The sequence below is a fragment of the Sarcophilus harrisii genome, chromosome 1 (genome assembly GCF_902635505.1).
Source record: "Sarcophilus harrisii chromosome 1, mSarHar1.11, whole genome shotgun sequence".
Lineage (NCBI taxonomy): Eukaryota > Metazoa > Chordata > Mammalia > Dasyuromorphia > Dasyuridae > Sarcophilus > Sarcophilus harrisii.
Window position 1 is genome coordinate 688,535,342 of NC_045426.1, and position 25,136 is coordinate 688,560,477.

General features: G+C 41.9%; 1 protein-coding gene across 1 annotated transcript in view; it reads left to right on the plus strand.

Moving 5' to 3' along the window:
* The first annotated feature begins 3,626 nt into the window (after positions 1 to 3,626).
* Positions 3,627 to 25,136, plus strand: part of CUX2 (cut like homeobox 2) — a 303,004-nt gene continuing 281,494 nt past the window's right edge. Inside the window, exons 1-2 of the mRNA XM_031948557.1 lie at positions 3,627 to 3,726; positions 4,071 to 4,120. Coding sequence (XP_031804417.1) covers positions 3,627 to 3,726; positions 4,071 to 4,120 — 150 coding nt within the window. The remainder of the gene's footprint in view (positions 3,727 to 4,070; positions 4,121 to 25,136) is intronic.

Consider the following 25,136-nt stretch of genomic DNA (forward strand, 5'->3'; position numbering starts at 1 on the left):
GGGCAGGGGTTGGAGGGCCCGATCGTGCCATCGGATGCTCTATTATTTTTTTTTTCCTGGAGAGGATTTGTTTCTGCTGCTCTCGCCTGTTGCCCTGGGGCATTGAAGGAGGAATATATATATATAAAGGAGTGGAGATGTCTCTTCTTATTCCCTAAACCCCGTCTCTCTCCAGGCCAGGGATTGGCAGATTTCTAGCACAGGCCACTCTACTAATTATAGAGCTAGAGAGAACGGAGCCTGAAAGGGCCTTTACAACACAGAATGCCTGGGCCCGGTGCAGCCTTTGAACATAGGATGCATGAATTGGGAGGAGCCTTTCCTATAGCATGTCGGAGCTGGGAGGGGCCTTCGAGGCCAGCTAGGAAGCAGAGAGAAATAACTTCTGCCGAGTCACATAGCTAGGAAATGACAGTTACGGCCAGACCCAGAACGGGGCTCTTGCCATCCACCCCGCGGCTGCCTTTTTCAGCCATTTATAAACCATTCTCTGTATCCATGAACGTCCGCATCTCCAGGGGGTCACCTTTGTTTATGTCCTCCACCTTTTTCTCCTCTCTTGGCTGCCATGTGGAATAAAAAGTCTTAATGTTAGCCCAAGAAAATGTAATAAATCAGGGGGATTTACTGTCTTCTCCCCAATCCAAAATTGTTGGGCATGTTGAAAAACCAGATTCGATATAGCTATAGAATATAAGCTTTCTTTTCTTTTTTTAATCATTGTTGTTTATATTCTCTGTGCCTATGAAGAAGCATTGAGACATAACGTGACGTAAAACAGCTTCAAAGCTAGGAAGAGTGGGTTCAAATCCTGCTTCTGACACATACAAGCTGTGTGATTTCATAAGCTAATCACTTAACCTCTTTCCTAAAATGACTAATCTTGGAGCAGCTAGGAAGTACAGTGGATAAAGGATTGGCTCTGGAGTCAGGAGGTCCCGAGTTCAAGTCCAGTCTCAGACATTCAACACTTACTAACAATATAATCTTGAGCAGGTATCTTAACCCCACTTATCTTACCAAAAAACAAATAAAAGTCTATCTTTAAATTTTAGAGAAAGTGCTAACCTGGATTGGCTGAAAGAATTTCCTTATCTGGGAGGCTTTATAGCAATCTCCAGTGCCAGTCTGATAGACACTTTTAATAATGCTTGTAGGGTCATGTGGTACTGCCAAAAAAGCTGTAGGTGGTAAGCCCAGATAGCCTGCCTGATCAAATATTTATTAGCTGTGTGACCTTAAGCAAGTCACGTTAAGTCTTTAAGCATCACTTCTTCAAATGTGCGAGGAAAAAAGGTAGTAATACTCACCTCTGTCTGCCTCCAGGGGCTAGGATGGAGATCTGATGGGGTATATTAGATATGAAAGCCCTCTGTTTCTCTGAGGGTTGCCTGCAATGTTTTCCCAGTGAGCATCAAAGAAAGGATTGTGGGATAACTCTCAGTGGCTAACGCCCAACTGGCTTATTTGTCTAAGAATTTTGAGCAAAATGCATTCAGAATTGTGCAGATGTGTGCCAGTATGTGTGCGTGTACACATCTGTGTGTGTGCAGATGTGTGTGTATGTGATTCCAAAGAATAGGCTGCTCCAAGCTTAATATCATCTGGAGATTTCAAGTAGCTGTGCTCAGTGTTCCAGGGGAAGAGGAACTGCTAAGTGCTTCCAATTCTCTGCCCAACTCTCAGGCTTTGCTCTCTCGTCAGCTGGATGGAGGCTTCTTCTTCCCTTTATAAAAAGGTTGGAAAAGACCCATTATGCTCACTTCTTTATCTACACCTCCCCTGTTTCAGACTTAGCTTTTCCCCTCGGGGCTTATTGGAGGTATTGGTAGAAGATTAGTCGAAAGAACTGGCATATATTTAGCTTGAGAAGAGACTAAAAGAGGAGGTGATAATGTTTTCTGGCATTTGAAGGGCATCCTTGTGGCAGAGGGATTAAGATTTGCTTTGCTTAGTTGTGTAGGGCAAGGAGCGGGGAGATAAGAATGGCAGAAATAGGTCTTGGCTTGATATAAGGGAAAATACTCTTAATAGAATGAACATTCCAGTTAGGTAGTGAGTTCTCCATCCCTTGAGGTTTTCAGGTGGAAACTTGATAACCACTTTTCAGGGATACTACAGGAGAATTTCCATTAAGAGATCATTCGGACTAGATATGGTCAGCTATGGCAAGAATGGATTCCAAATTGGGTCTGAGTAGCTATGGGCCCCTGGCAATACTTGGGTTAGATTGCTTAACTCCCTAGGGGACTGTCGATAGCTATCCATGAATTTGGGTGGGAAAAAATTGCATCTGTTTTAAGTATAATTAATGATTTCTTTTGTAGTTTCTTGCATTTTATTTTATACACTTAAAAACTGGATTCTGAGCAAGGATCTAGAGCTTTCTGTGGATTGCCCAAGGGGTCCATGACAGAAAAAAAGGATGGGAAGCTCTTGAATAGATTATACAGAAAGACTCTTCCAGCTTTACATCCCATAATTTCTGAAGACCCTTCCAATGCTGGGAATTGGGTTTGTGGGATCCACAGGATGATGACAGAAAGAAGCAGTCAGTTTCTCTCCACCAAGAATGTATTAAATGACTATCACATGCCAAGCTAGAGAGATGATAACATAAAATGGGAGAACTCCTGCCCTCAAGGAACTTTCATTCTCTTAGTTGTAGGGATGGAGCCAAGCATAAGATAATTTGCGGTCCAAAAGTAACAAATGGTGGATTTGGACAGGTTTTCCAGAAAGGGGGGGTCTGAGCTGAGACTTGGACATCAGGGACTCTGAAAGACATATATAAGTAGGGAGGGAGAGCATTCCAGGCATAGGCTACAGACTGAAAAGATGCAGGATCCTTGACGACTTATTGGATATGGATGGGAGTTGAGGCAAAGAAACAGAAGAATGAAATCACAAGTCTAAGTGACTGCAAGAATGACGTATGCATAGTTTGAATCAATGTCCACAGGACTATAGATTCATAGTGGAGTGCTGGGAGATTGTTCAGAGATCAACCCATAGTCCATAAACATTTATTAAATACCTTCTGTATGCCAGGTACTATATTAAGGGCTTAGACTACAAAAAGAGGCAAAAGAGTTCCTGCTCTCAAGAAGCTTACAATCTAAGGAGGCAGAAACATGCAAACATTAATACATACAAAGATATGCTATACAAGATAAATAGACATCCCTGTTAAGAGGTAGCATAATGGAATGGTTAGAACTTGAAATTTGGAGGAAAGAAACCCTGCATAGTTAATTAGCTGGGTGATTCTAGACTTTAGCTTGTAAAATGGCTTTAGTAATCCCCATTAGCATCTTCTTCACAAGGCTGAAGGATTATAGAATCCTGGCTTAAAAAGAATTCAGAGGCCATCTATTTCTATGTTTTTTAGATTAGGAAACTGAGGACCAATTAGAGTGACTTGTGCAAGGTCACACAGCCTGTAAACATTGAAATATTTTATTATTAATTATAAATATTGAAAGCTCTTTGCAAACCATAAAGATCATCTATCTGTGTATCATTTAATTAACAGATAAGGAAACTGAAGCAGGCTGTGGCTTTTCATTTACCCTGGACACGTAGTTTTGAGTTAGGTTTTTGCTGAGGATACCCTGTGGGGCAAAATGTACCCACGTGAGCCTAGCTTTCCCCGGCTGTTCGCTACCGCTGCCCGGGATTTTGGAATATGGGGAAAGTCGCCGATTTTGCTCATCTTTATGTCAGGTAAAATGCTAATCTCCTTTAAAATTAGAACAAAAATGTTTATTGCAGTGAGCGGGACCGACGTCAGTACTGGAGTCCTGTGGGAAGGGGACCGGTTTATCACATCTTTTCCTTTTTATTTTTATACGTTAACGTTTTATTTGCTGGTGTTGACGATGTCATCAAAGTTGGCTCCCACTCCTCAGCCATCGATAAGCTGCCTCTGCTGCTGCTCTGCCCAAGGTGTGAAGTGACAAGGCAGAGAGAGCCCCACCTTCTCTCTCTCCTGAGTCCTCCTCTGGGGAGGGGGTCACTTCTCCCTCCTCCTCCCAGCAGAGCCTTTTGTAGTCTGCCTTACATTTAAGGCCAGAAGAGGAGGCTGAACAGATCGCAGAGATGGAGGAGCGTTCTCACAGTGAGTGCCCCAAGCAGCCTTTCCCAGCTGCTTCCTTTTCTTGGTGTTGTGTTCTACTGAAAACGTATTGGGCTCTGTGTGTGTGTGTGTGTGTGTGTGTGTGTGTACATGTGTATGTTTGTGTGTGGGGGGTATATATATGCGTGTGTGTATGTGGAGGTGTATATGTGTGCGTACGGGTGTGTATATCTCTGTATATGTGAGGGGTGTTTTTGGTACATATGTGTGGGGTGTGTGTATAATGTATATATCTATGTGTGTACATGTGTATATGCTTGTATTTTCTATTTGTGTTGGTTGTGTGGTATGTATTGTGAGTAAGTGTATACATGTATTTAGAGTATGTGTACGTGTGTGGAGTGTGTGCGTGTTTAGTGTATATGTATGTGGGTATAGCGGGGGAGTATATGTGTGTGTATATTATGTATGTGTAGGGTATATTGTGGTATGTGGGCATATGTGGGGAGTTTTGTAGTGTGTGTATACATATGTGTATAAATTTGAATATTTGTGTGTGTGCATTGTGGTACTGCATAGTGTGTGTGTGGAGGGTGTAGTGTATGGATGTATATATATATAGGCGGTGTATCTGTGTATATGTGTACTGTGTGGGTTGTGTTGTACATGTGGAGGATGTACATGTATGTCCATGTGTATTTATGTATTGTATATGTGCATGTATTTTTATGTGTATAAATGTCACATGTATTTATGTTTGTATCTATGCGTGTATAGTGGGGGTGTAGTATGTATGCATTATGTAAGTGTGTGTCTATGGTGTGTGTGTGTGTGTGTGTGCTCACTTTGGGAGCCCAAGACCAGGGCTCCTGTGCTTGGCTAGTTCATTGATTGGAGAGCCGTGTTTTCCCATATACAGGAATCTGGCCTCTGTTTCCCGGCTATTGGGAAACACCTGCCTTATGGTCCCCTGGGTGAGAGAGCCCACTGATGCTGGGCAGGCTTGCTGGCAAGAGCCCGCCTGCTGGCTTGCTTTGGGGAACGAACCCTTTGCTTCCCTGTTTGTCTAAGGGCTACATCTAGCTGTCACATCATGGGGCTGTCTAGTCCATTTTCCAGTTAAGGAAACCACGGCCCCTCGAAATGAAGGGACTTATTTTGAATCATGTAGGTGGTGAGAGGCAGAACCAAGTATTTGAACCCATGCCCTCATATTCTAAATCCAGCATCCATCCCGTCTCACGCCCTGCACTGTCTACTGCTGACAGAGCCTTTCTGCAAGTATTGCCATTGAGAATGAATAAGAACCCAACCTGTAGACCAGGAAAGGATCTAAGAGATTATGGTGTATGTTGGGCAATCAAATCATGACCTGAATGCTTAACTACCTGCGTGAGCTTGTCTGCCTCAGTTTCTCTCTCTGTAAAACTGGGATAATTGTACCTACTTCACATGGTTGTTGTGAGAGTCAAACGAGATATTTGTAAGGCTTTTTGCAAACTTTCAGGTCCTGTGTAAATGATAGTAGTCCCTCTCCATTTTATAAGAGAGGGAAACTGAGGCCAGACAAATGAAGCTTGGTCAAAGTCACACAGAAAATAGGTACCAGAACCAAGATCTGAATCCCAGGCTCCTCTGCCCCCAAATCCAATGTTCTTTTGCTCCACCCAGACAGAACTGATATCCACCTTCTAGGCTGACTTTGTAATAACAGGCATATGGTGTATTAGAGAAATGACATGAAGGATGTCAAAAGAAATGTACGACTTGGGGGTGGGGGAAGGATGGGTCAGTCATATAACATAGCGAGCGAGAGTGAATGATGAGCACTAGGTGGCCTGTGTGGCTTTTCTGGCTTTCTGCACTGGGAGAACAGGAGGAAGACATCCTAGCAGGGCACATCCAGTGGACCCCCTCTCCCCTGCCGGGGAATGTGGGGAATAACACAAGGGAGTTATTGGATGGAATAGCTCCACTGCCTTCATTGAATAGACTCAATTTGGGAATAAAGCAAGGAGGTCAAAGCTGGAGCTGGAAGGGAATCAGCAAGTCTGACCCATTCATCATACAGATGAAAAAATAAAGGCAGGTTTTAAACCTGGGACTTTTGCCTCCAAAGCCAATGATCTTTCTATTGTGGAGATATCTAGACCAAGGATCAAATCAGGGTTATTATTATCAGTAATTCCTATTGCATGAGGGCATCACTATATTTATCCTTCTCTATTTTCCCCTGGGTACTGAGACTCGGATTTGGGAAATCATCCAGCCTGACTTGCTCTAGAAATGCCTGAATTGGGTGTTTGGAACTCAGAGAAGCTATTTGTTTTCCTTAAAGCACGGGTACACATGGTGGGGATATGGGTTCCAGGAGACCCTCAGGATCTCATGCTATAATAGAAGAAAGACTAGATTGCTCTGGATTCAAATCCTGTCACTTCTTGGGCAAATCTCTCAGACCTTCTTCCCGATCTATAAAAGCATGAGGTTGAACTAGCCAGAACCCAAAATTCCACTTAACTCTAGGGTTCTGTTCCTTCCCCTTTTTTCTTCACATCTTCTTTCCCTACTCTTTGTTTCTGTCTGTCTGTGTGTTTATACATATATGGTTCTGTATGTGTGTGTGTGTGTGTGTATATATATATATATATATATATATATATATATCTTTAAAACAGGTTTTAGTCATTTTTTAAATCATATTTGAGTCTTCATGACCCCAGCTGATGTTTTCCTGGTAAAGATACCGGAGTAGTTTGTCATTTCCTTCTCCAACTCATTTTTACAGATGAGGAAACTGAGGCACATAGGGTTAAGTGATGTTTGAGGCCAAATTTGAACTCAGTTTTCCTGACATCAGGTTTAGCACTCTGTCCACTGCACCTTGCCACTCCTTTATATGTGTGTTTATGTCTATAAGTACATATATACATACTTATATATCTCATATATGTACTCAGTTGTGCGTACATTGTTGCCCTCATTAGAACAGAAACTTGGTGAGGGCAGGGATCATGTTTTGCTCTGCTTTGTGTCTCTAAATTTTGGCACAGTGTGTAGCTCATAGTAAGAACTTAAGAGCTAGATGTCTGACTAACAGAAAGAGGCAGAGTCAGAAAATGAAGGGAAAGCATCAGGGAAACGCCGAGTGAAATGGGACCTTGGCAGCCTTTTACTTCAACGGGTGCCCAAGCAGGGGGGCCCTCCATGACATCTCTGGAAAGCGGCCCTCAGTGATGAGGAGCTCACTGTCTCCCGAGGGGGCTCCTTCCCTCTTTGGAGGCAGCTCCATTGATGAGAAAATTTTTCTTCATCTGGGCCTGAAATGCCCCTCTCTAGGAAGAAGGGTAGAGAAACTGAGGAGGCCTTCAGGATTAGTCTGGGACAATGTGGCCGTGGGATCGGTCAGAGCTGCTATGTTGCAGAGTAGTTGGATCCAGACTCTGCTGGATTTTGCAAGAGGCCCCAGGGAGCACGACGCTGTCCTTGAACCCTTTATCTGGAAAAGCAAAGTTTACCTGGAAATAGTCTTTCCAGGACAATGCCTACGGGAGGATAAACATTGAACACCAAAGTAAAGGTTAACTGGGCTTTCCTTTGACTTCAGATGCCTTAATCACATTTTGTATTTTCTTCCTCAGTTCAGTGACAGGATCTAAGATTTAGAGAAATTTTAGGAGTTATCTTGTTCAGCTGTCCCATTTTCTTTTCTTTTTTTGCTGAGGCAATTGGGGTTAAGTGACTTGCCCAGGATCACACAGCTAGGAAGCTATGTGTGTATTAGATTTGAACTAAGGTCCTCCTGACTTTAGGGCTGGTGCTCTACCCACTGTGCATCTAGCTGCCCCAGCCGTCCCATTTTCTTGAAGTGCTAACTGAGGCCTGGTGAGATTAAAGAGCTTACCCAAGATCATACAGGCAGCAACTGACACATTTGGCACAGGATCACACAAGTAGTAAATATCAGAGGCAGGATTTGAGTCCAGCTCTTCCTAACATTGGGCAGCTAGGTGATACAGTAGATAGATCACCAGGCCTGGAATCAGGAATACTCATCATGCTAAGGTCAAATCTCGTCTTGGACATTTACTAGCTGGGTGATCTTAGGCAAGTCATTTAACCCAGTGTGCCTCAGTTTCCTCATCTATAAAATGACCTGGAGAAAAAAATGGTAAACCACTTCAGTATCTCTACCCCAAATAGGGTCATAAAGGATCATGTACAACTGCAAACAACTGAATGGCTTTCTGAGACTGAGGCTGAAATTCATTCTGTTGGGCCACACCGTCCCTCCAAGTTACAGAGAAGCTCCCCATCTTCATGGCATCCCAAAGCCCCTTATAATTAGTTGTTATATTAATGAAAGAAAGAACCACGGTAGATAATTTTGTAATGACTGGAGATAAGCAATATCTCAGTGTCTGGGATGTTTAATTTGGATGATCCCAGTGTAGCCTTCACTCCCTAGTGTGCATGCGATTCCCAAAGGTTTTAATCCACCAAGCGCCTTGTTTGTGGGCCACCTTTCTTGAGATGGGTTAAGTCCCAAGAGCCCACAACACTCCACTGCAGCTAGATGCCAATTTAGCCACATCACAGGATCCCAGAGATCAAAGAGGGGACAACAGAGCCGAGATTCAAACCCACATCCTTCCAACCCACTGTCGTCCTCTCCATTCGACGTCTGTCTCTTTTTCACGAGGCCGTTCGATGAGATGCGAATGTCTTAGCCACTTTGGGCAGGGTGGAAAGGTAACCAACCGTCATCAGTGGAAGGGGTGCCCACACCACAAACACTTGGAAGTACTCCACATATCCACTGACCAATGTGGTTCATGCTTATATGAGAGGAGGTAGGTGGTGGAGGAGACAGGGCTGACCTTCGACTTGGGCTCACTTCTCCCTCTAGCTTTCCCTAGTCATGGGGTTCATTTGTAAAATTAGGGATCGCACTAGATTATATCTAAAGCTCTGTGAGATTATGTGACTTGGGAGATGGCATGGTAACAGTGGCAAGAACCCTGCTTGTTTGTATCACTGCTCTGCTACTTACTAAGAGTGTGATCTCCTTAAGTCACTTCCTTTTCAAGGAGTCAGTTTCCTCATGGATAAAATTAGATAATTAGCTAGCCTTTAATATCTCTTCCAGCTCTAAATCTGTGATATCCCCTGGGCAAGTGCATCCCTTATCTCTACCTCAGTTTTCTGATCTGTCAAATGGGGATAATAATACCTAATATGGTTGTTGTTGCTCTTCAGTTATTTCTGACTGTGATCCCATTTGGGATTTTCCTGGCAAAGATACTGGAATAGTTTGTCATTTCCTTCTTCAACTCATTTTACAGATGAGGAAACTGAGGAAAACTGGGTGAAATGACTTGCCCAGGATCACACAGCTAGTCAATGTCCAAGGCTGAATTTGAACTCAGGAAGATGAGTTTTTCAGAATCCAAGGCTAGTGACAGATTGCAACCCCTCTTTCCTCTACACCTCCATCACTAACCTGCTCTGTGATCTTGAGAGAAGTGTTTTGTACTCTTGTCTTCATCTGCCAGAGAAATGAGAGGAGCTATAGAATTGGGGAGCTGAAATGAATCTATGGAGATGTACTAGGATGGTCCCTTCCTTTTACAGATGAAAAAAATAATACTTCACCAACCTGCTTCACAGGGGGCTGTGAGGATGGAATGAAAGGTCATTCATTCATGATACCAATTCATTCATTGTGCAAATTCGTTCATTTGTTCATTGTACAAAATCATTTGTTCATGATAAAAATTCATTTGCTCATTATGCAAATTCATTCGTTCATTTGTTCATTGTACAAAATCATTTGTTCATGATACAAATTCATTTGTTCATTATGCAGATCTATTCATTCATTTGTTCATTGTACAAATTCATTTGTTAATGATACAGATTCATTCATTTGTTCATTATACAAATTCCTTTCTTCATGTTCAAATTCATTCATTTGTTCATTGTACAAAATCATTTGTTCATGATACAAATTCACTTGTTCATTGTACAAATTCATTTGTTCATGTCCAAATTCAGTCATTTGTTCATAATACAAATTCATTCATTTCATTTGTTCATTATGCACATTCATCTTTCACGTTTTCATTGTGCAAATTCAGTCATTCATTTGTTAGTTATACAAATTCATTCATTCATTGAATAACATATATGAAAGCTTGAAATATTTTATAAATAATGGGGGTAATTATATTTAAAATTTCCAGAAATAAAGAGACAATTCCGCCCTTGCCAAGGTCTAGAAATAGACTTCATCCCCAGGAAATACACTTTTCCCCCTCAGGAACTTAATAATAATAATAATAGCTGACATTTCTCTAGTGTTTTAAAGCTTTGCAAGATACTCCCTGTTTATCTCTATCATAGCAGATTCCCTGAGGAGACTGATTTAGGTCCCTTGGTTTTGCCAGAGACCGCTCCTCACCTGGCTAAAGGTGTCCCTAAGTAGGTCGCTGGTTTGAGAGTGGGGAGAAGTGTAGATAACATGGGGCTTTATTGGGAAAGATTTTTTTGGACAAAAAGGGAAAGTGATTTTTCTCACTGTTGGTAATGGGATAGCTCATATTATTCTAGTTTGAAATAGAATCACAGAAATATATCAGCAGGCTGTATAGTCCAATCCATACTACTCTATAATATAACATTCCCAGCAAGGGACCTTCCAGTGTCTGCTTGCAGCCCTCCAGTAATAGAGAGCCCACTACCTCCTGAGGCAGCCCATAATACTTGGGATAATTCACTGTTATGACTTTTTTGGATCTTAAGCCTAAATCTGTCTCTCTGCATTTTTTATTTCTGGCTCCAAGTTAGATCAAACCCTGGACTGAGCGAGACAATTCCAGACTCACCTTTAAGGGATATCCTTTCAAATACTTGAAGTTAAGTTACATATCCTCCTTGACTCTTCTCTAGGTTAAACAAGTCAAGTTTTTTCAGCTGATCCCAGATGATACAGACTCGAGGTTCTTTACCATGTTTGCAACTCCACTCTAGTGCATTACCATTCTTTCTAAAATACGGTGCCCTGGATTTAACAAAATGCATTAGTTGGGTGTCTGACCAGGACTGTTACTTCCCTAGCATTGGATGCTGAGCTTGCTTAATGTAGCCTAAAATGGCGTTCCCTTTTTGGCCAGTGGATTATGCTATTGACTCATTTCGAGGCCATGGCACTCTCACACTTTCACATTTTCTCCTCCCCCTAGATGAACTATCGTATCATGTCTTCCCCATCCTGTACTTAGAAAGTTAATTTTTGAACCCAAAGCATTAGACTTGACATTTATCACAAATAAAGTTGATTATATTGAATTTGGCCCAAGCTCCTAGCCCTCCGAGACCTATTTTGGATCTTGGCCGTGTCATCCAGTGTGTTAGCTATCCCTCCCTACTTCATGCCAAGTGCAAGTTTGATAATTATGCCAGCTCTGGCTTCATCCGAGATATGAATAAAAATGTTAAATCGTGCAGGGCCGAGCACAGATCTTTGGAGCGCTCCACTCACGTCCCCCCACCGAGATGACAGCCAATTGTTAATACTGGCGTTGCAGATGACTTCTATTCTAGATAAAGATATCAAAGTGGGGGGAAAGGACATCCTAGAAAAGGCGACAAGGTTATTTTAGGAAAAGGGATAGGTGGTTAGTTTGGGGGCTTAAGTAATAATTTTCCCAGAGTGGGGGAGGTGGGAAAGAAAAAGTGATCTTCTTAGTATCACTAATGCTGAATCATTTTTGGGAAAAAATTCCACAAGAAGTGGACAGCACCTTTTGCCTCAGTGACTATTTGAAAATAAATGGGAACATGGATTTATTGATTTTTTTTCATGGAAGACTAAAAATTTTCAGAAAGGCAACATGGTATCTATCGTAAAGGATTTGGACTTAAGGTGTTGGCATTCAAATGTTACCTCTTCTACATATGATCTTTGTGATCTTAGAGAAGTCATCTAATGATTATAAAATGATGGCATTATATTAGAGATATATAGATATAAATAATATAGAGATATAGATATATCTCTATGTAGAGAGACAGAGAGATAGAAAGATATAAAAAAGAAGAAAAAAGGGCAGCTAAGTGGTGCAGTAGATAGAGCACCAGCCCTGAAGTCAAGAGGACATGAGTTCAAATTTGACTTCCTAGCTATGTGACCCTGGGCAAGTCACTTAACTCTAATTACTTCATCCAAAAAAAGAAGAAGAAGAAGAAGAAGAAGAAGAAGAAGAAGAAGAAGAATTCCTTTGTTCTTTGGAACAAGTTATTCTGTGGCTTCTGGTGAGGGGTACAGAATAGTCTTGAATTATTCACATTGCCTTTCCTTTGCCTATATTCTTAGTCTCTTGTGGGATTTGTTGTTTGTCATTAGAATCACTAAATGTAGTGTGTTTTGGAATTTGTAGCATAAGGTTTTCTCCTGAAGCAATCAGCAGATTCTTTGGATTGACTTTTTTTTTTTTTTTAATCAGAAGCATTAAGGAAATTTCTTGCATTTTTTCCTTTCGTGCTGATGTTGAGGTTTTTTTGACTTACTGTGTTCTTCTGGGAGACTTTTGATCCTTAAGTTGTCTTTTATGCATCCTGTCTTTACTTGTTTTAGAAATTGGGATTTTTTTCCCTTTCATTTAACCTTACCACTTTTTGCTTCTCTTCTTCTAGATTGTCCTTCACTTTTGCATATTGGTTTCCCCAATCAGTTGTTTTCTCTTTTGTTTCTTTGGAGAGACTCACCGTGGTAGATTGAATCTTTTCTAATCTGCCAATTATTTTTTCTTATGTAGGTCATCCTCTGCTTTCATAATTCTTATTTCTCTCTGAACCATTTGGGAACCTTCTGTCATGGCTCCTTGTCTTTTGGAAATCCCATTTTTCCACTTCCTCCTCACAGGGAAGAGATGGGTAGGATAAAGTTCTGCTGTTTATTGCCACCAAATGGTAAGGTGGGGGCAGGAACAGGATGTGCTAGCAGATACCAAAGAAGGCATCAAATGGATCGCTGAACATAAGCCCAGGGGTTCCATGTGTAGCCCTACCAGAGTACAGGGACCTGCTGGGAGAAGGCGTGCTGAGAGAACCCATTAAGAATTAGGAATTAATCTTCTCTGCTGTTCATTACCTCATTAGATTTCTTGGTGTCTTGTCCTGTGGAGATTACTATAGTTATTTTACCCCTTGTACATAATTCCTAAATTGGGTAGTTTATAGAGTTTCTGAGGATCTAGAGAAAACACGTACCTCTTATTGGTCACATCAGATTTCATGTTTGCATTTACCTTCCGTGAATCCACTCTATGTGCAGCCAATCATGAAGACCATCTGAAACCCAGAACTGAGTTAAACGACAGAAGAATTAAGTGATGGTTGGAAGCTGGAGGAATTGGCAGGAGAGACAAGGAGAGACCAGGATGAAGGATGGGTGCACAGCAGCAAGGCCAGTCTAAGATCAGACTCTTGTACTAAGTAATCACGAGGACCTTATCAGTGGATCTTGTAAGGGGACAAGGAAGGGGAGATTTGGGATATGTTTGGTGGGGTAGGAGTCTAGATTAGGAATTCGCATACTGTTACCAAATAGAGACACAGATGGGACTGGGAAGGAGAGAGGAGGGGGAGGGAGGAAGGGAAAGAGACAGACAGATAGAGGCAAAGACAGAAAGATAGACAGAAGCTGGGAAGGAGAGAGAGAATGGAGGAAGGAAAAGAGAGAGATAGCGACACAGAGACAGAGAAAGACAGAAAACAGATAGAGAGACAGGGGCTAGGAAGGAGAGAAAGGAGGGAGGGAGGGAAAGAGAGAGACAGAGTCTGGGAAGGAGAGAAAGGAGGGAGGGAGGAAAAGAAAGACATAGAAAAAGACAGAGACAGACAGATGCTGGGAAGGAGGGAGAGAGAGAGAAAGAGAGAGAGAGAGTCTAGGGAGGGAGGGAAAGAGAGAGACAGAAACAGAAAGACAGAAAGGTCAGACAGACAAACAGAGACTGATTACAGGATTCCATTCTACCTCTCTAGATTTCTCTCCTACTGCTTCTCAACATGGACCCTCTGTTCAGCCAGGTTACTATGCCCCAGATATGCCATGCTTACACCAGGTTCAACACTTCCAATGACCTTTCCCTTTCCTTCTGCTCACACTAATCCTACTACTTAGAATCCCGAAATTTTAAACTTATAAAGGAACTCAGGAGTTATATGGTCCAATCCATAATAGAAAAAGGAATTCCTCACTTTTAAGGGCAAAGAGGCCATGCAGAATGGCCTAAATCTACTAAATGCTCATAGGTTGCACATGGAGAGAATGTATGAATCTATGGAGAGACTGCAAAGGATCATCGGGAGAGAGTGAGACCTTTGTCCCAAATGGACTTTGATTAGCAGAGGCTGGATGACCACTTGTCAGGATGGACAGCTGAGGTCCTTTCTGACACCTCACTTCAGTTCATCTGTGCTGATTACGTTACGTGCCAGACACTAGAGATACAGAGACAAAATGGAAGTCAGCTCCTGCCCTCCCCCAGCTTACCTCTCCCTGGGGGAAACATTTCACAACCAATCAGTCAACCAACATACAAACTCTTTTTTCCTCAGAGTCAGACACTGGAATATGGATAAAAAAGCAAAGGTGGTCCCTACCCTCAAGAAGCTTCCATTCTATTGGGATCCACATAAGATTCAGACTGTAAAGATTCAGACCCACTTTGGTAGTCTAGAGAGACCCAAGGAGGCCTTTTCATGTTCCTGGGTTTTTTGGTTTTTTTGGTGAAGCAATTAGGGATTTGTCTAAGATCACACAAGTGTTAAGTGTCTGAGATCGCATTTGAACTCAGGTCCTCCTGACTCCAGGGCTGGTGCTCCATTCTACGGTACCATCTCTCTGCCCTGGAGTCCTTTTCAGAAGAAAGCCTTTAAATGCAAAGGATCAAATATAGAGGATTACCAAGGAAAATGAGTATATTAAAATGTAGTTATCAAATTCACACTCACACACAGGGTTAAAAATTAGGTCCTGGGTTAAAAACCGCGTTAGCAACTGGGAGAGCTAAGAAACAGAATCTTGAAAGAACTCTTGAGAGAGAGGTGAGGAAGGAGAGCATACCAGACACTAGGGAAAGTCAGGGCAAATGCACGGAGGTGGGAGATTCTGAGGAGTAGTGGGTAGGTGTATAGCTAGATGGTAGAGTTTGTGGGAGGGAGTAATGTGTAAAAGAACTGGAAAGGCAGGAAGGGGTCAAGTTGTAAAGACCTTTAAATGCCCAACAGAACAATAAGCTTCGCAGGTAAGAAAATATACAAAACTCTATGATCAATTTCCTCTAGAATCCCCTGTGATCAATTTCCATAGGACTTCTCCAAAGGGGAGAGATAAAAAGGGGGGGGAAAGGGGAGCAAAGGGGACAGAGGCCCAGATAAGGGCACTAATCCAGAGCCAAAATTTCAGCCTCCAGAGGGGATGGGGGTGGGAGGAAGCTCAGCTCACATTTCCAGACGCTGGGATGACTCAGGCTCTGCTGTCTCCCAAGGTCCAGACATGTTCGTTTTTTCTTTCATTCTCTTAGATGCCAGATAAATACATTTCAGCCCTTCTGGCCTCAGGATGATTTGAAATCGTTTCCTCTGAGACCTGAGGAGTATCCTAGAGAGATGTCTTTTTATTCCCATCCTGTACTGTCTCTTTTCCTCCTTAAAGGGGATTCTCTGTGTTTGTGCCCAATTCATTCTGCCTCCCTTCCTCCAAGGTTCCCTCTGTCATTAGAAATCTCCAATTTCCGCTCATTTTCTGGAGCACAAAGAAGTATTGTTTCCGTGCTGACAAAGAGCTAGCTTGATGCTTTGATTCTGGGGTTAGGGCAGGCAGATCACAAAGGTTTTCCCCCTCCTCCAAGGTTTCAGCTGAGGAAAGATGCCTTAATCACAGCATCTTATGTAATAGCCAACATTTAGATAAAACTTTAAGGTTGGTTAAGCACTTTACAAATATTATCTCATTTGATATTTAGGACAACTCTGGGAGGTAGATGATATTATTATCTCCATTTTACAGAGAAGGAAACTGAGGCAGAAAAAGAAGTGAAGGGATTTGCTCAGATCCCACAGCTAGAAAGGATCTGACTCCAAGTCAGACGTTCTGATTTTGAAAAGTGTTGATTGCCTTCTGAATGGGGAAGGGAGGGGCTGAGGGAAGGACAGGTTTTGGAACTGAAAATTTAAAAGATGAATATTAAAAAATAAAAATTTTGAAAAGAGAATTATAATTCTATGCTCCACTGTCATAGTGAAACTGGCTATTTTTGGACTATTTTCTGAACTTCCAAAAGCTTGATAATGTCAACTCTGATTCTAAAAATGTTTATTCTTTCAGCAACTTGATCTTCTTTGAAAAAGAATGATATATTTGTATGTTATTAATAACAAAGTTTTGATTTTTGTTAAAAATTGAAAAAATAAAATGCTTCCATGTACTTACTGAAACAGGGCTACATAATGGTTAGAGGGCTAAGCAAGAAGAACCATGCGATCTTGGATTTTTCTCTGTAAAGTGAAGGTAATAATACCCATAATACCCACTTTGTAGGATGATCATGAGGCTCAAATGAAATCATTCATTCATTGGTTATTAAGCACCTACTATTATTGCCAGGAACTTGGGCAACCATGAAAACAGTCCTTACTCTCAAGGAGCTTACTTTCTGCTGGGAGGAGATCGCATGTATACAGTTAAGTTCCATAGAATTACCATGGTGAGCATCATATCAAGTTGGGGGCAGGGGAAGGGGGAGCAGGCCAGGAAAAGGCCTCCTTAAGATGGGAGCTATGAATTATACATAGCCGGGAGTTCCAAGAAGCAGACAGGAAGAGAAGGGATTCCATGCAAGGGGGAGAGGGGATGAGGACGACAGGGAGTCGGTTTGACTAGAACGGAGTCTGGAGAGGGACGTGTTGTGTATTGAGTCTGCAAGGGTCTCCTGGAAGCCAGCAAGCTGAATCGAACTTGAAATGCCAAACAGGAATCTCGCTTTTCTCCGGTAGCAGTAGGGAACCACTGGAGTTTACCAATGTGGGGGGAGGACCTGCACTTGAGAAAAAGCACTTTGACAGCCGTGTGGAAGATGGATGAGAGAGAGGAGAGACTGGAGACCCATTAGGAGGCTACTGCAGTAGTCTAAGTGGGAGGTAATGAGCATCTGAACCAGGGTGTTGGCTGTATGGGTAGGAAAAAGATCGATGAGGTCTACAAAACACTTTACAAATTCTCAAAGTATATGCAAATGCAGGAGTTATTATTATTCTCCCATCTCATCCCTGTGATAATTCTTACTTTTGACAACCTTAGGATGTAGTCAGAGGGAGGGATGGTATCATACCCATTTTCAGATAAAGAAATTGAGGTTCAGGAGCTTGCTCAAGATTACACAGGACCTGTTATTTAGAGCTTCTGATTCTGGATCCTTAGAGATGACTTACTTCAGTCTCCTGAGGAAACTAAAGGTCAGCTTGGGACACTGTGTCACACAGGCAATAAGTGGCAGAGAGAAGATTTGAACCCAAATCCAAAAATATAGGAGGACTGGGAAGAGGACTCCACAGAATAGCCTGATTTCTGCCTTGTTATCTCCTTCCTAGAATAACTCTAGGACAGTTGTTCTCCTAGTTAAGCCTCTAGACTTTTAAGTTCTCTGTACCTCAGTTTCCTTTTTTGTAAAAATGGATGGAATAATCTCTTTAGGGCTTTGGGTTAATGTAAAGATCCATCCAGTTTGCTGAGAGGGCCTGTGGATCCTAGTTTCCTCTTCCTGCAACACTAGGAATCACCAACACCTGTTCCCTGGGCCGCACTACTTTCCCACTCCTGCTGTCTCTACTCTGAACCACCATGGTGAGGAGCTCTGCCATTCCATCTGGACTTGCATGTGGGTGCCCTTGTCTCCCTGCAAGTGCATTAAGGCCATCTTTAAAGGAAGGGGGAAAAAACCAATTTTGCCTTTCAGGAAGAAAAGAGCAACTCACTAGGGGTTAGAGATGACATTTAGTAGAGTGGCAAAACTACTTAAATGCAGACTTTGTCCTGGCCAAATTTCCTCAGCTGTGTGTGTGTGTGTGTGACCGACCCAGTTTCCTTTGAGTAACTAACTCCAGGTAGCTAGCTCACTTTTCTGTGGTTTGCACACCGCTGCATGAATCCCCAGGTGATAGTGTGCATGTGTGATTGTATGATGTGTGTGCCTGTGTCGGTGGGTGCTGGGTTCTTAATTGCCTCAGAAATATACTCAGGACTTTATCCCAAGCAACACAGAAGGAAGTCACAACTAGGAAAACAAGTGACACGATGGAACAAAATTAAATGGTATACAATTGTCAGGGCCAAACTTAGCCCAAGAAATATACTTGACAATCACTACCTTTTGGTAGCGATTTATGGTCTGCAAAGTGCTTTACAGATATTTTTGTCTTTATAACAACTTTGGGAGGGGTGCTATTATTATCTTCATTTTATAGATTAGTAAACTTAGGGAGATAAAGGTGGTGACTGACTTGGGATCACCCAGAGAGTATATCAGGCAGGATTTGAACTCAGCTCTTTGACTTCAGAACCAAGATCACTATCCATTGTGCCTTTCTCCTTTCTTTGTAGAAGGGGTCGCTGAGGAGGGGCAATGGTCCTATGGCTGTCACATATTACCAATATGTTGGCTGGTTTTGCTATACAACTTTTTTTCATTTCTTTAAAAAAAAATCTTTCTTCTAAGGGATGATTTACTTGATAGTGGGGAGAGATATATTCAGAAATGAATTGATAAACATTAAAACATATTTTAGAAAAGTATGGGATAGGGACAGCTAGGTAGCTCAGTGGATAGAGCACCAGCCCTGAAGTCAGGAGGACCTGAGTTCAAATTTGGTCTCAGACACTTAACACTTCCTAGCTGTGTGACCTTGGGCAAATCACTTAACCCCAACTGCCTCAGGAAAAAAAAGTATGGGGTAGGGGAAGAAGAGGGGAGCTATGATCCAGGAATAGATGCAAAATGATGATGGAGGGGATGAATCCTGGCATTTAGGAGTGAGCGCCCCTAGCTTTCCATCCCAGACTTTTAGTAGCTGTGGGATTCTGGCCAAATCCTTCAGGGCCTCAATTTACTCCTCCATAAATGGGCATAAGAAGATCACAGGCATGTAGGCTACCTTTGGATGTCTGAAGAAGTTGTAGGTGAAAGAGGGCATAGACTTTGTTCTGCTCAGCTTCCAGGAAGAAGAATGAAGATTAGTGGGGGTGGGGGAAGGTACCCAGAGGGACATTTCTGGTGTAAAGACAAGCTGCCTAACCTTCAGGTTGGGATGGCCCCCTCTGGACATCATAGGGTTTTGAGTTTGGAAGGATCTTAGGGATCATCTTGACCTACCTTTTTCCCACCCTGATATAGAGATACCTTATTTTACAGAGAAGGAGACTAAGCCAAGGGGAGGTGGCTCTTTTTAGTGATCTTCCAGCAGGCTGTGGACTCACTGGAACATTGGGGATGTAGATAGGTTCAGATTTGGATGGACCTGGTAGCTCCTGAAAGCCTTTCCAACCCTACAGCTGTCATCCCTTTATGATCCCATAATATGTGACTTAGCCAAGATCTTGCAAATGTTGTCAAAGATGGGATTGGAACCCAGGTACAGAGATCTCTGAGCTCCTATGATTCTTTGAAGAGAAAGAGTCTCTTTGAAACCTTGCAGGACAATAGAAACATGAGTTCTCTTCCTCATTGATTCATTGACAAATCACATAAAAACCAAATCAAGGGAAAGAATTTGTTCAGAAGGGTTTGTTTCAGGGCCCTTTGGTTTGGGGGCGAACAAATCTTCTTTGAGAGTTATTCTTGTGCATTGTGGTAACATTGGGGATGGGGAGTGATGAAAAGACAGCGTTCCTCCAGCTAGAAAGAAATGGAGCTTGGGGGTTCGGATTCATCTGCCACAGCTGCCACTGTCTCCAGAGGCACTTCTCAATCTATTTGATGACCTAAGTGATAGGTCTTGGAGAGTATTGATCAATGTTGTCTCCTGAAGAAAAGGGCCCAGAGATAAAGGAAGGTATTCAGCAAAGGAAAGGGATTTTAAAATTCTAGAGAGGATTAGTGGAGAAAGAAAAAACTAGAAGGTGGGGCACCCTGACATCTGTCTGTCCAAATGTTTGTCTGTCTTGTCTCTCATTCTCTGTCTCTTCTTCTTCTTCTTTCTTTCTTTCTTTTTCTTCTTCTTCTTCTTCCTCTTTTTCTTCTTTCTTTTTTCTTCTTCTTTTTCTTCTTCTTCTTTTTCTTCTTCTTCCTCTTTCTTCTTCTTCTTCTTCTTCTTCTTCTTCTTCTTCTTCTTCTTCTTCTTCTTCTTTTTCTTCTTCTTCCTCTTTCTTCTTCTTCTTCTTCTTCTTCTTCTTCTTCTTCTTCTTCTTCTTCTTCTTCTTCTTTTTCCTCTTCTTTTTTCTCTCTCTTCTCTCTCTCTCTGTCTCTCTCTGTCTCTGTTTCTCTTTCTCCTTCTTCTTCTTCTTCTTCTTCTTCTTCTTCTTCTTCTTCTTCTTCTTCTTCTTCTTCTTCTTCTTCTTCTTCTTCTTCTTCTTCTTCTTCTTCTTCTTCTTCTTCTTCTTCTTCTTCTTCTTCTTCTTCTTCTTCTTCTTCTTCTGTTTGTTTCTGTATCTCTGTTACTTTTCTCCCACTTTCTCCTTTTTCTCTTCCACATCCTTCCTCTTCTTCCTCCTTTCCCTTTTCTCTTCTTTCTCTAGTCTCCCTTTCTTTTTCCTGTCAACTCCCTCTTCCTCTCTCCTTTTTTCTCTCCCTTTCTTTTCCTCTTCTCTTCTATTTCCTCCCTTCTTCCTCTCTTTTCCTTTCTTCCTCCATCTCACTTTCTTTTCCCTTGTCTTCTCCCCTTCCTTCCATTTCATTCGTTCTCCCTTTTCCCCTTGTTTTCCTCTCCTTTCTCATTTTTCCCCTCTCTTTCTTTGCCTTTGTCCCTTTCTGCCTCTCCTTCCTCTTTCTCCTCTGCCCCTCTCTCTTCCCTTTACTCCTTTCTCTCTCTCTCCTCTCTCTGATTTCTCTCTCACTCTCCCACTTCTCTTCTAGCTCTCATTTATAATTCAGAACATGGAAGGGTATAAAATACTAACTCACACCATTTTGATCTTAACATCTCTGTCTGGTGATGACTTCCCCCTGAAACTCCAGAACGTTGCTGAGATAGTGCTGTATTAGAGGAAGTGCCAGAGTGCCTGCCTCTTGAAGACAGCATCGTGTGTGGGTTTCCTGAAGGCCCTATCTATCAAAAACTATCTGTTCTTTGCCAAAATGGGGGACACATCATGTTCTCCCTCCTTTCTTGGTCTCATGGCAGGCTAAGGTCATGCAATGAAAAAAGTGCCAGATTTGGAGCCGGGGTTCTTGGGTTTGGGTTCCAGTTCTTTTACTATGCAACTATGGGACCTTAACCAATTCAATTAGCCTCTGGGCTAAGTGTAAAGTGAGAGGTTTGAGCTAGCCTTAGTTTCCTCATCTGTAAAATTCAAAAGTTAAATATAATCACAAGCGTCAATTTGGCTCCTTAAGGCTTACAAAGTACTTTACAAATATTATCTCATTTTATGCTCATTATTATCCTCATATTTACAGGTAGGGAAATTGAGGTCAATAGAAGTTAAGGGGCTTATCTAGGGTCACATAGCTAGTAAATGCCTGAAAACTTCTCTTTTCCTACATCATAGAAGCCTTTTCTAATCCTCTTTAATAGTAAAGCCTTCCACCATCTTGATTATTTTCAATTTATCCTGTGTTGGATAATTCCAGCTTATCCTAGCTGGATACATGTACATGTTTACACATGGTTAAATGTGTATCTTCCCCATTGCATTGTGAACTCCTTAACGGTAGGGATTGTCTTTTGCCTTCCTTTGCATCCCCAGTGCTTATCACAATGCCTGGTGCATAGTAGGTACTTAATTAATGCCTGACTGGCATTATAGGATCACCAATCTAGAACTAGAGGGAAACTAAAATGTCATTGAGTTCAGTTTCCTCATTTTCCAGGAGAGAACATGGAAGCCCATTCCCCTGGTATATTGGGGGTCAGCATTCTTGAATTGCTGGGGGAAAATCATTAACAGTATAGTACCTGATAAGTGAAATGAGCAGAACCAGGAGATAATTATACATGGTAACAAGACTATACGATGATCAATTCTGATGGACCTAGCTCTCTTCAACAATGAATTGATTCAGGCCACTTCCAATGATCTTGTGAAGAAGAAAGCCATCTGTACCCAAAGAGAGGACTGTGGGAACTGAGTGTGGAGCACAATGTAGCATTTTCACACTCTCTGTTGTTGTTTGCTTGCATTTTATTTTCCTTTCTCGGGTTTTTTTCCTCTTTTGATCCAATTTCTGTTGTGCAGCAAGATAACTGTATAAATATGTATACCGATATTGGATTTAACATGTATTTCAATATATTTAACATGTACGGGACTACCTGCCAGCTAGGAGAGGGGGTAGGGAGGAGGGAAAAATTGAACACAAGGTTTTGCAAGGGTCAATATTGAAAAATTATCCATGCATATGTTTTGAAAATAAAATAAAATAAAGCAGTATAGTAGCTGACCTTGTCCCAGATAATGACCCTGTCTCAAATTAGTGGGACCGGTTCCTAAGTGACAAAGACACAGTCTGTTGCAAGGCCTGCAATCAATACCTTTCTAGCTTAGAAGGAGCCACCAAGAATTTGTGTTTGGTAAAACCTTCAAGAAACTGGAAACACCCATAACAGACAGGCAGTGGAGCCCACAAATATTTATACTACTATGTGCCAGGCACTGTGCTAAGCATTAGGGATACAAAGAAAAGCAAAAGGCAGGCCTTGATCCCAAGAAACTTACATTCTAATGGAGAAAGAAGGAAGGAAATAAATATTTATTAAGCACCTACTAAGTACCAGGCACTGTGCTAAGTGGTAAAGCTCCAAAAAAAGGAAAAGACATTCCCTCCCCTCAAAGACCTCACAGACAGTCTAATCAGGGAGACAACAAACAAACAAATATGTAAAAAACAAGCTATATACAGGATAAATGAGACCTATTTGATGAAAAGGAGGCACCATAATTAAGAGGGATTGGGAACGTGGGATTTTTAATCCAGATTTAAAGGAAGCCAGGGAAAATAGGAGAGGGAGATGAAGAAGGAGAACATTCCAGGCATGGGACCATCCAGAGAAAATTTGGGATTTGAGAACTGGAGCATCTTGTTCATGTAGGAAGGAAGGCAGCATTGCTGGACCAAAGAGTAGATGTTGGGGAATACGGTGTAAGGATACTGGAAAGGTAAGGGAACCAGGTGATGCTAAAGAGACCATTTTGTGTTTGCTGCTGCATTGGACTGAGTAGCTGTGGCAAGTATGGTAATTGTTCATATATCATAGACTTAGAACTGAAAGACATCTCAAAGGGTTTCTAGTTCAACCCTTTCATTTTTTCAGATGAAAAAACCGAAGCCCAAAGAGGGAAAAGTTAATTCGGGTAAATCCCAGCTCATTTCCCAAACTAGACATGTTGTCTCCCACCTCTGTGCCTTTGCACAGCTTGTCCCTCTTCATTGCTGCTAGTCAGAAATCCTTCTCTGTATTTAAGACTCAGCTGAGGTATCAGCTCTTCAGTGAAGCCTTTCTTGAGACATGTCTCCTCAAATTTTCCTACAGTCCTTTCTCTCTTTGTTCTTACTACATTCTACTTCACGTTCTACTTGTGCACTCATCTCCCAACAGCTGAAAAGTTTTGCAAGACAGTGAGACAGACGTGTGCCCCTCCACAGCCCCCAAGGAAATGGAAGCTCCTTGGGGACAAGAATGATTTCATTTTTTCATCTTTGTATCCAAAGTGCCTTGCCTATCCTAGGTACTTCATCGATTAATATTGGCTTGAATGTACCTGAATTAACTTAAGAAAGAACCAGTCAAATTAGTATTTGTCTGAAGCTGTTGTTTGACTTGGTTATTCAGTTAGGTCCAAATGGCCACTTTACCCAACCCTTCAGTCAATCGATGAGCATTTATCAAATGCTTAACTTTGTGCCATACACTGTGCTGAGTTCTGAGGATACAAAGAAAAGGTCAAAGTGGTTTCTGCTCTTGGAGAGCTTATATTTTAATCTAGTTACATAGAAGAATATGATACATTTCAATCCAAGAATGTATCATATTTATATGTAGTTTTATACAATTACTTTTATACTTAGATCTAAATATATGTATATTTTACATATATTTATTTAGTATTTATATACACATGCAGAGTAAATGGAAGGCGAACTTCCAAGGAAAGGGACTAGCATCTGGGGGGACTAGAAAAAGCCTTCTGTAGAGAGTGACACTTGAGCTGAGTCTTAAGGGAAGACAGAGGTATAAGGAGGCAGTGGATTCCAGGCTTAGATGCCAGTCAGGGAAAAGGCATGGAGAGGAGAGATAGAGCTTTTTGCCTGTAGAACAATGTTGCTGGGCTTTAGAGCACATAAGGGGAGTGATGGTTAAGGAGGCCAGAAAGATAAGGAGCTGTGTAGATGGGACCAAAACGGAAGCAAAATCAGTGTTCTGAAACTATGAAACAATTGGATAAATGAGTCATTCCCCCCCCCCATCCCCAATTTAGAAAGAAATCTGTCTTCCATTATGGATATCCTCCTCCTCCCTGTAAAAGCAAGCCCGGTCCGCTCTCAGCCTCCTCCTAGACTGGGGATCATCACCCAGAGGAGCCCAGCTGTAGACACTTGACATGACATGCTAGAATTATTAGGTTTCAACAAGTAATTAGGTTTGCATGCGTCTCGCCGTCTTGTGAAACTTTTCAGACGTTGGAAGTTGAGTGAATGCGTCGTCCCTTAAAATACCCCGGCTTAATTGAATCAGTTGGAGACACGTCAGAAAGATTTCATTTGAAATCATTTCTCCATGTTCTTGGCTGTGCTTAGAGGTTGCCTTAGAGAGCCACGGACTGGAGAAACGGTAGGAGAGT